We start from the raw sequence: 13,683 nt of genomic DNA, 5'->3' as shown, positions 1-13,683 counted from the left end.
CTCACTGGGCTTTGAAGCTGCGCGCGCGTGCGCTGTTCCGATTTCCATCGGCTCTGCCGGCGGGAAAGTTGGCTCTGGAATGTCTGGAATGCGGAACTCCTTCCAACGTTCCCCTTTCCCTTCCCGCCTCTCCAATGCTCTCGCCTCCTGGCGCGCTCCTATGGTCAGCGCAGATTTGGTCAGCTGGTCCATAGAATCCGCCCTGGGGCCCCAGGAAAGTTCGTCTTTCACAGCCGAAGCAAGCCCTTCTTCAAATAGCATTTGAATGGGTTCCGCCGATAAGTCCCACCCCAATCTGTGAACCAGCATGGTGAACTCAGTCCAGTACTCACGGACAGATCGGCTCCCCTGTTTGCAAGCCATTAACTGTCTGCGCACCACTCCCTTCTCAATATCGCTGGAAAACATCAGATCCAAGGCGCGAAAGAACTTCATCGTATCCTTTAGGACGTCACTATTCGCTGCCATCAGGGGTCTAACCCAGTCTCTCGCCCCCTTTTCAAGATGCCCAATCACGAAAGCCACTCGCGATTCCTCATCAGGGAATTCATCAAACTGCAGATTGAGGGCATATTGCATCTCTGTCCGGAAGGCATGATAGTCCTTGGGCTCCCCCCCAAACTTCTGCACCAATCCTGGTACCTTTCTGGCGAGCTGGGGGGCTTTCCCCTTTTTGTCTGCATCCTGAGCCCTCCTCTCCTCAAGCCTCGCCGTCTGCAGCGCTAGCTGGACTTCCAACACCCGGTACCTTTCTTCCAGGCTTGGACTCGCCCCCGCTCCTGCTTCTCCGGTTCCGTCTGGGTTGCTCATGATGCCTTCTCCCGCACAAGCTGCTTTTCAGAGACTGTCGGAATGCTGTGATGGGATGATGAGCTGCTTGTGCGTAAAATCGTAGTCCCTCAGAGTTTGTTCAAGTCCACAAACCTCTGTCTGTGACGGAGCCCCTCAGACATGGCTCCTCTTAGTCACTCGCAGATTCCGACAGTGGCTGCTTTCGGAATCGCTTCCAACATAAAAGCTCCTTAACGGAAACATGTCTTCTGGACTCACGGCGTGACAGTTTCCGGCGAGGAGTGGGTCTCCCTATGGGAGGTCCAGAAACCTCCCCACTGTTCTCGCTGGACGTGTCCCTGAGCCCTCCCTCTTGCTCGCTTTCCCTCAGAGACCCACCTCTCCCCCTGCTGGTTCCTGCTTCTGCTGCTGGGTCTCTCCCAACCTCCGTGAGCCCTTCCACCACCTGTCCCTCCGATGGCAGTTCCCTGACAGCCATTTAACATAACATACACATTTTTTGCCAAGCAAGTTCCCCTAACATAGTGCGTTTTTTTATGTTATTTCCCCTAATTTCTGCAATTCTTTGCACACTTTACCCTTGCGTGCATTACTTGCCTGGAGAACTGCTTTGCAAAATTTGGTAAAATGCTAATTTCGAAGGATGGCTGTGTTTCAGTTTGCATATTGTTTGGGGAGAACAATTTTCATAGGTTTGCCTTAAATGTGAACTGAAATGAATTTCTCCCCCATCTGTAATTGGATCCCCTGGGACTTCTTCCTATTCAGCCGTATGAAGCACTTACCTGTAAGACCAGCAGCTTCAGCGGACAAGAAAGCACTCCAAGACAAAAGGAAAAACAGGCCAGTTTCTAACATAGGAAAGTCACACAGCTTGGTGAATTTTGTCAAGTGCGAGAGGAAACAACGTTAAGGAAAATGTTAGGAATCAACACCGCTTGCAGCATTCTGCAGATTTCAAAATTGATCTTGTCACACTGTTTGATACAGGTGCTGGAAAAAAGGCAATTCTCAGAGATCACACATAATGGACTCACAGGCAATTTTGCAGAAGCGAAATAGTGTCTAAGGGAAGTGATTCCAACCACACCTCTCAGATATAAGAAATATAAAAGTAAGGATACCTGGTCCATCAAATAGCTCATCGCCAGGCCAATGCACATGACTTTTAGAGGAGGGTATATGAAATTAATGGTGCAACAGGAAGGAGGTACATCATGAGCTCTTGCAATGTGGCTTGTTGATGGTACCAGGATGAGATGGGATGGGCACATTGTGCAGCGGCTCCTTCACTGCTAAGGTGGCAGCAGAAGGAAAGCCACTTACTGTCTTGTTCTACCAATTGGGAATAATATTTTGATGGATTCTGCTTCACCAAATTTCTGACGTATGGCAAACGTATTTACCTCACTTGGCAGGTGAATACCCCTCAGTGAATACATGCACACTGTGGGTAAGCTATGTACCACTTGGTAGATCTCTCTCAAACTTTGTGGGGTGAGGCAGGTCTGTGGAGGGATGTGGGGCAGCCAGGTACACTTTCCCCAGGCCTCAGTGGAAAAAGCTGGCTGGGGTGGGGGGCAGTGCTGCCAGGGACTGGCTGCTTTTTTGTTTGAGTTTATAACTTTATTCTAACAAGACTGCCACCCTGGGCCTCAGAGAAGCTCAGCACGGACCTGGGGTGAGGGGACAGAGTTGCAAACAACTTGGATTTTGGGTCAATTTCCATTCCTGATACTTTTATGCTCCTGACAGTCTATGGCATACATTACATTAAAAAATAAGAAACAAACTGTGCTTTGAATGAGTTTTCATCATGAAATTGAAAGAATGGTGTTCCTCACTTTGCTTATAACCATTCATATTCTGAAGCAGTTTAATAAACCACTACGATCATGTGGTCAAATTTAGCTTTAATTTTTCCACATTAGTTCAGTTCAGATGGTGTCTAATTTTATTTCCACTCCTCATGGCAATGTTTTCAGGTCACAGAAATGCAGCTGTGACAAAGTCAAATGGCAAACAAGATGATCAAGTCAAAATTAGCTCAAGGATTATATTATTCCAGGCTAAGGGGAAGGTCACCACTGGCTCAGTGGAGTTTATTTAGCATTGATTTAAGAAAGAGAAAATTGGCATATTAAGATCTGTTCCAATAAAGTAAAAGGAGGAAGATTAGATTCAAACATTCAGCCTGAATAGCTGTCTCATTCCTTTGGGTTAAAACATGATTTGTGCAGAGTGGTGGGGGTGGGGATCTGCCTAGTACCTCGCCCCCTGTTGGGATTCTAATGCAATAGCCACACAATACAATTAGAGCACTATGATACCACTTGGAACAGCCATTGCTTCAGATTCTTGGAGCTTGTTTGTTAAGGGTGCTGAGCATGAAGAGGCCCCTATTCTCCTCACAGAACTACAATTCCCCAAGTTCCCTGTGAAGAAGGCTTGATAATTAAACTCATTCTGGAAATAGAAGCACTGTGAGGGACATAGGGGTTTCTTAACAATTCTAAGCACTCTCAACATACTATAGCCCCCAGAATTATATGGGGGAAGCCATAACTGCTCTTTTGCCCACTCCACCCAGCTGCCCCAAGCTTACACTCTCCAACTGATTGACTTTGCAGGGCTGGGGAACTGCTGCCCCTCCAGCTGCTGTTGGACTACAACACCCATAATCCTTAACCTTTGGTCGTAGTGGTTTGAGCTGATGGGAGCTGACGTCTAATAACACCTTCAGGGCTGGAGGTTAGCCATCCATGCCCTAGTGCCCCCAGATGTAAAGAATGGAGTGGAAGACCAGAACCCTCCCTGGCTGCAAAGAAACATGAGGTTTTTTCCCCTGTGTGCTTTTACTATTTCTGTATATAAACTTCCAAAGTGGAAAGTGGCTTTCTGTTAAGAGAGGCAGGGTCAAGTATCTCTAGGGAGAAACATAAATGTGTTTGCATGACAGAGAAACCCAGCGGGAGGAAAATACTCTGAGATATTCAGTTTCATTTGTCAACCAGATGTAATCGTTGATTTTGCCAAATGCCCAGAAAAATATAGGAAACTCCCTAAGTTTTAATGTTCTAATAGTCCGGCAATGCTTATTAGAGACATTTAGATTTTACCCTGATCTCATCCAAAAGTGCCATCATAATTAATCATAGTTTCTGTCGTAATTCTGTCCTGTCTTCAGGGCCATGTGAATATGCACATCAAAACACACACACACACACACACAAACACACACACACTGGGGTGTATCCAGGCTTAGTCAAGCTTAGAGGAAGCCCACTGAAACTTAGCCATGTCTAACTTGAATCTTGTTGATTTCAGTCAGTCTACACGTGGGTGGCGCTGTGGGTTAAACCAAAGAGCCTAGGACTTGCTGATCATAAGGTCGGAAGTTTGAATCCCCGCGACAGGGTGAGCTCCCGTTGCTCAGTCCCAGCTCCTGCCAACCTAGCAGTTCGAAAGCACGTCAAAGTGCAAGTAGATAAATAGGTACCGCTCCGGCGGGAAGGTAAACGGCGTTTCCGTACGCTGCTCTGGTTTGCCAGAAGCGGCTTAGTCATGCTGGCCACATGACCCGGAAGCTGTACAGCGGCTTCCTCGGCCAATAAAGCGAGATGAGCGCCGCAACCCCAGAGTCAGCCACGACTGGACCTAATGGTCAGGGGTCCCTTTACCTTTACACTTAGTGTGGCTGACAGCACAATCCTAAGCAATCCTAAGCATGTCTGCTAAGAAGTAAGCCCTACTGAATTCAGTGGAACTCGCTCCCAGGTTAGTGGGGCTTAGGACCGCAGCCTACACTTGGATTTAGCCCATTAGCACCAATCCTGTTTGAAGGTGTTGGGTACATGCACTGGGCGATATGACTGGCAAAGGAAGGGAATGAAAATTATAAAACTGTTTTCTCCTCCCTTCTCCTACTACCTGAGGCCTTAGGAAACACAGGAAGGGCAGAGTGCTCCTGTATCAGGTCCTGCTTGCATGTTTCCTACAGACACCCAGCTGGCCACTGCAATAACAGGATGTTGGACCAAATGGGCCCTTAGCCTGACCCAGAAGGCCCTTCTTAGGCCCTTATATATATTTAAAGCACATGATTTCTCACAAAATTTATCCCTCCAAGAGCTATAATTGCCAGCCACCTTTGCAAAATCCATTTTCCAGTATTCCTTATGGGGAGTCATGTGCTATGGTGGTATTCAACTAAGCTGTGCTCAGAACAGTGGACCCAACTTGGTCTTGGTCATTAATTTCAATGAGCCTACACTGAGTAGGATTTAGTTGAATGGCTTGTATGTATGTATGCATGGCTTGCATGCAGCTGTAGTCACACATTTGCATAGTTGGCAACAGATGTGGCACAAATGTAACTGCATTTTAGTCGCAGGAACCATTGTCGATTCAAAATAGTGTACGCAGAGAGATGAAGTTCAGAGTATTACTGAAATCTTGATCAAACAGAAAATAATTGTATTCTCTTTTGTAGCAACTGCTCTTCCAAACATGTTAAATTTTGGACATTTGATAACAACCAGCAAAGGATATCAAAGCAGCAACAATGGCATAGGCAGATCCCATAGCAAACGATCCAGCAAAAATCCCTAGAAAATTCCCCACTGACTGGAAGAAGGCGGCAGCGTCAAAGGCATTGGGATTCTCCTTGGGACTGTAAATTGATATTGAACTGAAGGAAGACAAAAAGGAGAGAGGAATAATGAATTCTATCACATGGCACAGAGACTGAAATCAAGAGCTTAAGAATGTACTTTAGCACGGACTGGCAATTGCTCCTCAGGGTTCCGAGAAGATTGGAAAGTCACAGGGAAGATGAAATAAGGGTTTATTTTTTAAGGCAATATTGTGTGCGGCTGTCATTTCCTGCCAGTCAGTAAACATTTTCTTGTGCTACAAGTGTCATAAAGAGTATTATTTCCAAGCCAACTAGACATTAAAACATGGTAGGCATGGAAGGGATCTTCGGGGAAGATAGATAACTTTGAATTACTTATTGGCCATATGTCTTCAGAAAAGTGATGCATTCACAAATATTCCTGATAAAAGGGCCACTTTTACTGCTTACCAACAAATGGCCCATACAAATCATGGGACGTACAAAATCTTTGGCAGTGATCTTGTCATAAACCATTATAGTCGTTCCATTCACTAGCTTTACCCTTCATAAACAGAATTGTGAGAGTGTCAACAGCCTTGCAATATGAAGCCCTGGGGAGGCACAGGCCAAACAGTCTCTTGCAGAAAAGAAAACTGTTTCCTCTGCCAGAGGTCCTCTCTTTATAGCCAAGTCTTTGGCTGTTGACACCATTATACTCTTATGGGAAATTAATGCTGTGCCACAATGGGGAGATCATCTACTTAGAGCATTTTCGAGGGCATCAAACTTCCTGCTCACTAGCAGAGACCCGATACCCAGAATGTGAATAATACTGCCAAGCTGGCATATTCTTCTGGTTTCTTTTGGTTTTTTTTGTTAGGCCATTAAATTTAAGAGATACACACACTAGCCTCAAGCATCCCAAATACTAATTAAGAAACATTTCAGATTTCTATGGCCCTTTCAGCTCTTGATGTCTTTTCTGCAGGCTGTCAAAGAGCATTTGGCACAGGATTCTTAATAGCAGTTTGTATTGCTGGAAAATGCTTGGTATTTTATGCATTAAAATTTTACATTTATTTTAAACTGATGTGAATATTTTATGATTATGAATATTAAAGAACTTGTCAGCCCAGCAAACGCATGTACTCTTGCGAGCAACTAGCCAAATGAGATGCAGCGATGGCTTTGTAAAAGCACACTGGGCTAGGTGTCATTTGAAGACGATGAAGGAGTAATGTAAACAATTTCCATTGCCATTTGGTCATGGCTCACTCCTCTGTGGTCAGCTATCGTGATGCATTGATATAGCTCACGACCCATGTGGAGCATCAGAGTGGGAGCCAACCACAGGAAAGCTGTAAGCATGCTGCTGCAAAGCTAACATGTAAAATGGATCTAACATTAATTTATCTGAAATATTTTTAACCTACACTTCATCATAACAGGGTGCAATTAAAAACACGCACACACATTAAAATCAGGAACGGCAATAAACCAAAGCATGACTACAAATAAGAGGAGCAGATAAAACTGCAGCAGAATCAATAGCAGCAATAATGGTCAAAATCCCAGCCAAGATAGTTAAGCCCCATAAAAATCTGCAGGAGTAGGAGAGGTTTCAACTGGTGCCGAAAATTCATCAGAGTCAGTGCCAGCATCGTATATCAACATATCATAATATTTTAGTGTTTTCTTATTTGTTTTACTTATATTCTGCTCTGTCCCATGGGCTTACAGTGCCTTACAGCAGCTTTTCTAAATCCCAATACAACACTCCTGAACGCTGCATTCAAATGAAATTTTAAGGATTTGCACTGCAGGCATTGGCACTGTCTTTGGATTGACCTAAGTAGCGCACAGTACTTAGGGACAGCAACAAACACTACTGCCCCATAAGGAGGCCCCTGAAAAATGCTCCCACAAGCCAGCAGTGGCTGAAATATCTGAAATCCTTTTACTGCACGGATGGTGCCAACAGCATGGAAAGCCTCCAAACTGGTTTGAGCCACTGCCAGGAACGTGTGACGCTGGCAGGAAATCTCTCCGTACACACGGTAAGCAGATTTCAAATGTTATAGCCCTTGTATGAAGTGCCACCACGACATAAAAACGTTTTCCGGCAGCCTCCATACAATGGGCATTCTATTGGACTCGGTGCATCAGGATACTTTCATGCATACAACTGTTTGCAAATTACCCAGGGTAGAGATTAGTCTGTAAAAATCCAATGTGTACATAAGCCATACAGAGAAACAGAAGCAATTCCTGGAGAGAGAGAAAACCTTATTCAGTCGTCATTCCTCCCAACTCAGTTCTAATCAAGGCGGGAGAGGAGAGTTGGGGTGATCTCACCAGTCCCTCCCACTGCATTCCTGATTGTTGATTCCCTGCAGTCCTCTGTGTGTTCAGGTCCCCACATGAATAGAATGCAGTGGAGGTCCCCAAAGGATTAGAACCAGGAACATGCAGTGTTGTAAAGCATGTAGGGAGCCAACAGGAGTAGAGCAGGCTCCGTGCTAGAGAAATTCAGCTTGAATGCATGGATGGCTTAAGGGCTGACCCACTGAGAATGCAAGGGCAGGGAACAGGCCAATGATCACACCTCCACTCACACACCCCCTTGGATGACTGGAATCACAGGATGTTGAACAACCAAACAGATACAGAATGTGTTCTAAAGCCACTTCATAATCATTCTGCAGCTGGGTAGAAGCTGCACCATGGCTTTTGCCCATGCTACTACATGGCAGGAGCTTTCATTGCAGCTTGTTGTCATTAGTGTCTTTCTTCAGGAGTACTACAGTGCTAGCAGTACTACTTGGGCAGTGTGTATGGAGGTCCTGGGCTGCCCAGACGACAAGACCCCACTCTCAGCTTTGCTGATGTGATCCAAAGGAAAGGAGAGCAATATGTTTGGCACTGGCTTGGCTGCAAGAGCTGCTGGAAGGAGGCGTACAAGGGACTCAACTCCACATTTGTGTAGGGTTTACTCATTAGCCTTTTCTTCTCCTGAAGATATTCCAAAAGGTGGTGGAGCTTTAGGATCAGAGTTTCCCTTCTCCTAGTTGGGCTACTATCTCAGGTTGATGAGGCTTATCTGCCCCTCACTTCCCTCTAGAAAACACACAGAAACCACCTTCTTGACCATTGGACCCACTATTAGTTTTGTCCACTCAATCCTCTGGAGCCTGTTTTCATATGCAGGAGAAGGCCCTAACTCACCAAGGGTTTGAGACCCAGTGGCTACCCTCACCTGGTTTAGCCAACTAGTTGAAGCTTTTCCCAGTGTGTGGCCACTATCCCGTGTTGACAGCTTCTAGGAGCCACAAGTGAAAACTGAGTGCACCTGGTAGAGGTCCTAATTTGTGGTATAGGGGGTCAAAATTCAAAAATTCAAAAATGACCCCCACCCCATACCCTGAAAACTGCCCATCGCTAAACAGGATCAACAACATTTGCCACCACTTCTAGTTTCCATGGCTGTTCAGTGAGATGGTTCCTACATCCCCAACATCTACTGAAAGAAATAATTTTACCAGCATCTGTGGTTGAAGACTGTGGGAGGAAAACAAAATAACAAACTGCCAAAGTAGGCAGCACATTGTGAAATAATCTATTATGTGTTTTTCCCCCAGACCTGGCAGAGCACTTTCTGTTTCTATGTAATTGTTTTTAAACTGTGTAATTTTCTTTGATGTTGCTACAAAGCAAGAAACCCTGAAATGAATGGAACTGGGGGGAAAAGTCACAACTCATTCACTGTAGCTTCATCTGAAGTACCTTTGCATCTTTAAGTACCTAAGTACCACAAAAACAGCTGTAGTGGCTCTCACAAAATGCCACCATAATACAGATTTGAGTTCTGAAAATAACTATGTTGTTGGGGTGTTGTTGTTGTTCTGGGTGGAGGGGGTCATTCACAGCCAATGTGAGCAAGCAGGTGCCAGGTGATAGGGTGGCTGGCATGCCCAACTAAAGAGTTTTTAAAAATTCATTTTAGGAGAAGGTCTGCAGCTGAGTGGTAGAGCACTCATTTTGTACGCAAAAGATCTCAAGTCCAATCCTTGGCATTTCTACAGAAACGAATGAGGTGGAATAATGTAATGCCGATGTAATTTATGTAATTTGTGTAATTTCACCACAACAAGATGAATAACATAACTCTGGGTGAAAGTCGGATTGTGGTAGAACCGAAACAGTGCTGCTTGCACTGAATACAGGGCAGAATGAAAATGATGCCTTCTTACAGCCCTACTTCAGACTTGCAGGACTGACACTGTTTTGTTTTTTTAATTCACCAGAGCCTAGAGAGGGCTGAATGCCTTAGAATTAAGGAACATGTTACCTCTGAACACATAGTCAGGAATTTCCTCCTAGGACATAAACTGAGCTGTAACATAAAAGTTCACTCCAAGTTCCCCTCAAGCTTTCTTCATCTCAACAGCATAGTTCTGAAGGAAAATTCTTCCTTTGGGAAGAAGGGTGGAATATAAATTGAATGAATTTATAAATAAAGCCTTTAGAGCTCGATACATGTGGAAATCCTGCTTGGCCCAGGATTCCCTATGTTGGAATAATCAACAATCCTTAATTAACACCCACTGGACTGTGGGGGGGGGGGGAGCTACTAAATGGTTAGTGTATCTGTGAAAGGGTAGCTGGGTGGCCATTGTGAATTGTGAGTTTACTTTCTCTTTCACCTTCCCTCTTTGCTTCTGCTGTAACCAGTAATGAATGATTGTTGCTATTTTTTTACTGCCTTGTCTGTGAATTTGCAGTCCTTTAGAGAAAATATTGAGCAACTTGTAATACCTCTGTACATTTACATTTCATGAAAGATATCAATTCAAGGAGTGCAAGGTAATATAATATGAGTCTGGGGTTTACTAACTCTTTCCCCCCAACGGGAATCCTGTTTTCCCCACAACATTTAGCAGGTGAAGTTTCCTGGTGTGGAGATGCAGCAAAAAGCTTCAGTTTCTACATTTTGTGCCTATATAGGCAGTTGCTACAGTTTCCTTTGTCAAGGGGATTTTTTTTTTTTTTGCCAAGTGCACACCAGCCCCAACAAATTATTATCATTTTCTTAAACATAAAACAACCCACAAGGAGAAAAATAAAAGCCTAAACTGCCCTTCCAATTTTCAAAAGGAGCGACATTGCTGCTTGTGAACTGAAACAAACCCACTTTATCAGTTGATGCTAATTAAACAAGAAGACATGACAAGAGGGGCCTATCAGGCAGATTATGGCACCTTGAGTGCATTGTGAAGCATAGTGCCGAAAGCTGTGTGTCAGCAGCCACCCGAGAACGGCAATAAGCCTCCCTGAAATTCACTGCCTCAAATCCCTTGTACCATAATGAAATGGAAACGATAAAGATAAGGCTAAAAGGATCTACCACGGCATTTGCTGCGCTTAGGGATGGTGCATAAGCCTTGCCCATTATCAGCTGCAGTACGACTGGAGAAAGGCACATTTGTGTTACTAATTCATAAAACTAAGTGAAAGAGTCGACCACAAATTCTGCCGTGTCCGTAATTCCAGGATTACTGCATTCAAAGAGGCTCTGTGGAGCTCAGAAACGTAGAGTTACTAGAATATTACGAGTTGCACACGTGCTGATTTGCTCAAGTTTAAATGAGGCCTGAATCTGGGCTGGACCTGAGCAGATCATTGAAACATATACGTTATAAATATGGAAGCAGAAAGAACCCCCCTTGCCTTTCATAGAGTATGGAGTCATGATGCTCTGGGCAGGTACAAATAAGTATTTGGAATAATGAAACCGTGAGCGCTTTAAGGGGAAGAGTTTGTTTCTTCGTGGCAAGTATCTGTTTTGTCTGCAGAAGGTCCCTGGTCTCCAAGTAAGACTGGGAAAGACCCTTGCCTGAACTCCTGGAGAACTGCTGCCAGTTCATGTATACCCTCCAACATTCCTCAGATGAAGATAGGAACATGAGAGCCAGTGTGGTGTAGCGGTTAAGAGCAGTAGACTTGTAATCTGGTGAACCGGGTTCGTGTCCCCGCTCCTCCACATGCAGCTGCTGGGTGACCTTGGGCTAGTCACACTTCTCTGAAGTGTCTCAGCCCCACTCACCTCACAGAGTGTTTGTTGTGGGGAGGAAGGGAAAGGAGATTGTTAGCCACTTTGAGACTCCTTAAAGGGGAGTGAAAGGCGGGATATCAAATCCAAACTCTTCTTCTTCATCATCCAAACATTTCTTATTCTCCCGCAACTGACCATCCTCAGCACCCCATTCCCCACATCCAAGGAACATTTCCTATCAGAAGAAGGGCAGGTGCCACCAACGGGACACAGCACACATGCCATCCACTGTCCTGAGAAAACCCCTTAATCCCAATTTTATTTTATTCTTTGGTAGATTTCCAAAAAGAGAAACACAAACCAATAAATATATCTTCAGAGGTTTCCAAAACAGTGCAGTTTGGAATGGTTTGGTCTGCCATCTTTATTTAAAATGGCTCACCTTCCACAGAACACATTCCTCTTTGTTTATATCCTTCTTAAACTGTAGAACCAAGAACTTGGCATAGTACTCCAGGTGAGGTCTGTACCACTACATGTTGTGAGCTGGCTGCAATACTTCTCTTGATACAGCTTAGAATTTCCTTGACTGGTTTAGCCTCCTCAATCCTCGTATCCGGCTTGCTGCTTACTGAGCACTCTAGATCCTTTTCTTACATTCTGCTGTCAAGCCAGATGTCACCCATCCTGATTTTGCTTACCAAACTGCAGAACATGATTGGCATTTCCCCCTTTCTGCTAAATGACATCACCTAGCAGCAACGCAACAAGACTGTTTTGAACAATGACGGGCTGGCTGGCATCTAAGAGGATCAACGCTCAACATGAGAAAGTGAAGCCTTACCATGGCAGGTCTACGATGCTGTTCAGTGTTAACCCTCTGGGACAGAAGCAGCAAATGCTTTCCTTCAGCTCATGATGCTCTGCATGGCATGCTTTATTGCTCGGCTATTTGCAAAGTGTAGAACACTGTTTTATAGCATGGCAATTGGAACACCTAGGTGGGAAATCTTTCCTTGGCAGAGTACTGTACTAAAAGCAGGAACATAACTCATCTGAACACAATATCCAACCTATCCTTAACCTTATTCACTGACACTGAAACACAATATACTCATTTCTCCTTGGAAAAAAGCCCATTTCTATAGGTGGCAGCTGACTAACAGTTTTGATATATTTATTTTATGCCTTTCACCCCTTCTTTTCCTAAGCAAAGGAGGGTAGGGTGTTTTTTTGGGGGGGAGTAGAAAGGCTAGCATAAGACAGCACACTAAGACACTTGACTGCATATTCTGGCATTGCAGGGGGTTGGACTAGATCAGGCAACCCCAAACTCGGTCCTCCAGCTGTTTTGGAACTACAACTCCCATCATCCCTAGCTAACAGGACCAGTGGTCAGGGATGATGGGAGTTGTAGTCCCAAAACAGCTGGGGATGCCTGGACTAGATGATCCTTGAGGTTCCTTCCAACTCTACACTTCTGTGATTCCAAAATTTTTAGACAATTTTAACCAGAAATAAAACTTTAAAACACACACTTATTTAATCTGACATTCTGCCACACAGTAGGTAGAAAGCTTCTATTTGGCACAATACCTCTGATCTCTCACCAGTGTGAGAGCCAGTGTGGTGTAGTGGTTAAGTCTCGTAATCTGGAGAACCGGGTTCGCGTCTCCGCTCCTCCACATGCAGCTGCTGGGTGACCTTGGGCCAGTCACACTTCTTTGAAGTCTCTCAGCCCCACTCACCTCACAGAGTGTTTGTTGCGGGGGAGGAAGGGAAAGGAGAATGTTAGCCGCTTTGAGACTCCTTAAAGGGAGTGAAAGGCGGGATATCAAATCCAAACTCCTCCTCTTCTTCTTCTTCTTCTTCTTCTTCTTCTTCTTCTTCTTCTTCCTCACAAACATCATTCTCTTAAGAATATACATTTTTGGAACTGAAAGGTCGAGGAGTTCAGTAGCTCCCATCACTTGCCCATCACTTGCCTTGCAACCACTGGGGCCCTACCTGGTGTACTTGCCACCATCAGAGCTGCTGGGTGGTAGATTTTACAAGGCACATGAACTCACCATAGTGGATAGATGGATAGTGGGGGGACCTGTTAGGTGTCCTGTGGGCAGGGTTGGATTTAGGTTTGATGAGGCCCTAAGCTACTGAAGGGAATGGGGCCCTTTATATGTACAGCTGTCCTTTGTCAACAACAAATTGTTGCTGTTTTTGT

The 13,683-nt window shown here is 44.8% G+C and overlaps 1 protein-coding gene across 1 annotated transcript in view; it reads right to left on the bottom strand.

The window, feature by feature from the left end:
- SLC9A9 (solute carrier family 9 member A9) overlaps positions 1–13,683 on the bottom strand; it is a 277,743-nt gene that overhangs the window by 168,437 nt on the left and 95,623 nt on the right. The window contains exons 7-8 of the mRNA XM_081190736.1: positions 5,344–5,482; positions 1,578–1,683 (exon numbers count right to left, since the gene is read on the bottom strand). Coding sequence (XP_081046862.1) covers positions 1,578–1,683; positions 5,344–5,482 — 245 coding nt within the window. The remainder of the gene's footprint in view (positions 1–1,577; positions 1,684–5,343; positions 5,483–13,683) is intronic.

The sequence above is a fragment of the Podarcis bocagei genome (assembly GCF_964188305.1).
Source record: "Podarcis bocagei genome assembly, chromosome: 4".
NCBI lineage: Eukaryota > Metazoa > Chordata > Lepidosauria > Squamata > Lacertidae > Podarcis > Podarcis bocagei.
Note: the sequence above shows the minus strand (reverse complement) of the source record. Positions and strands in the feature narration are given on the sequence as shown.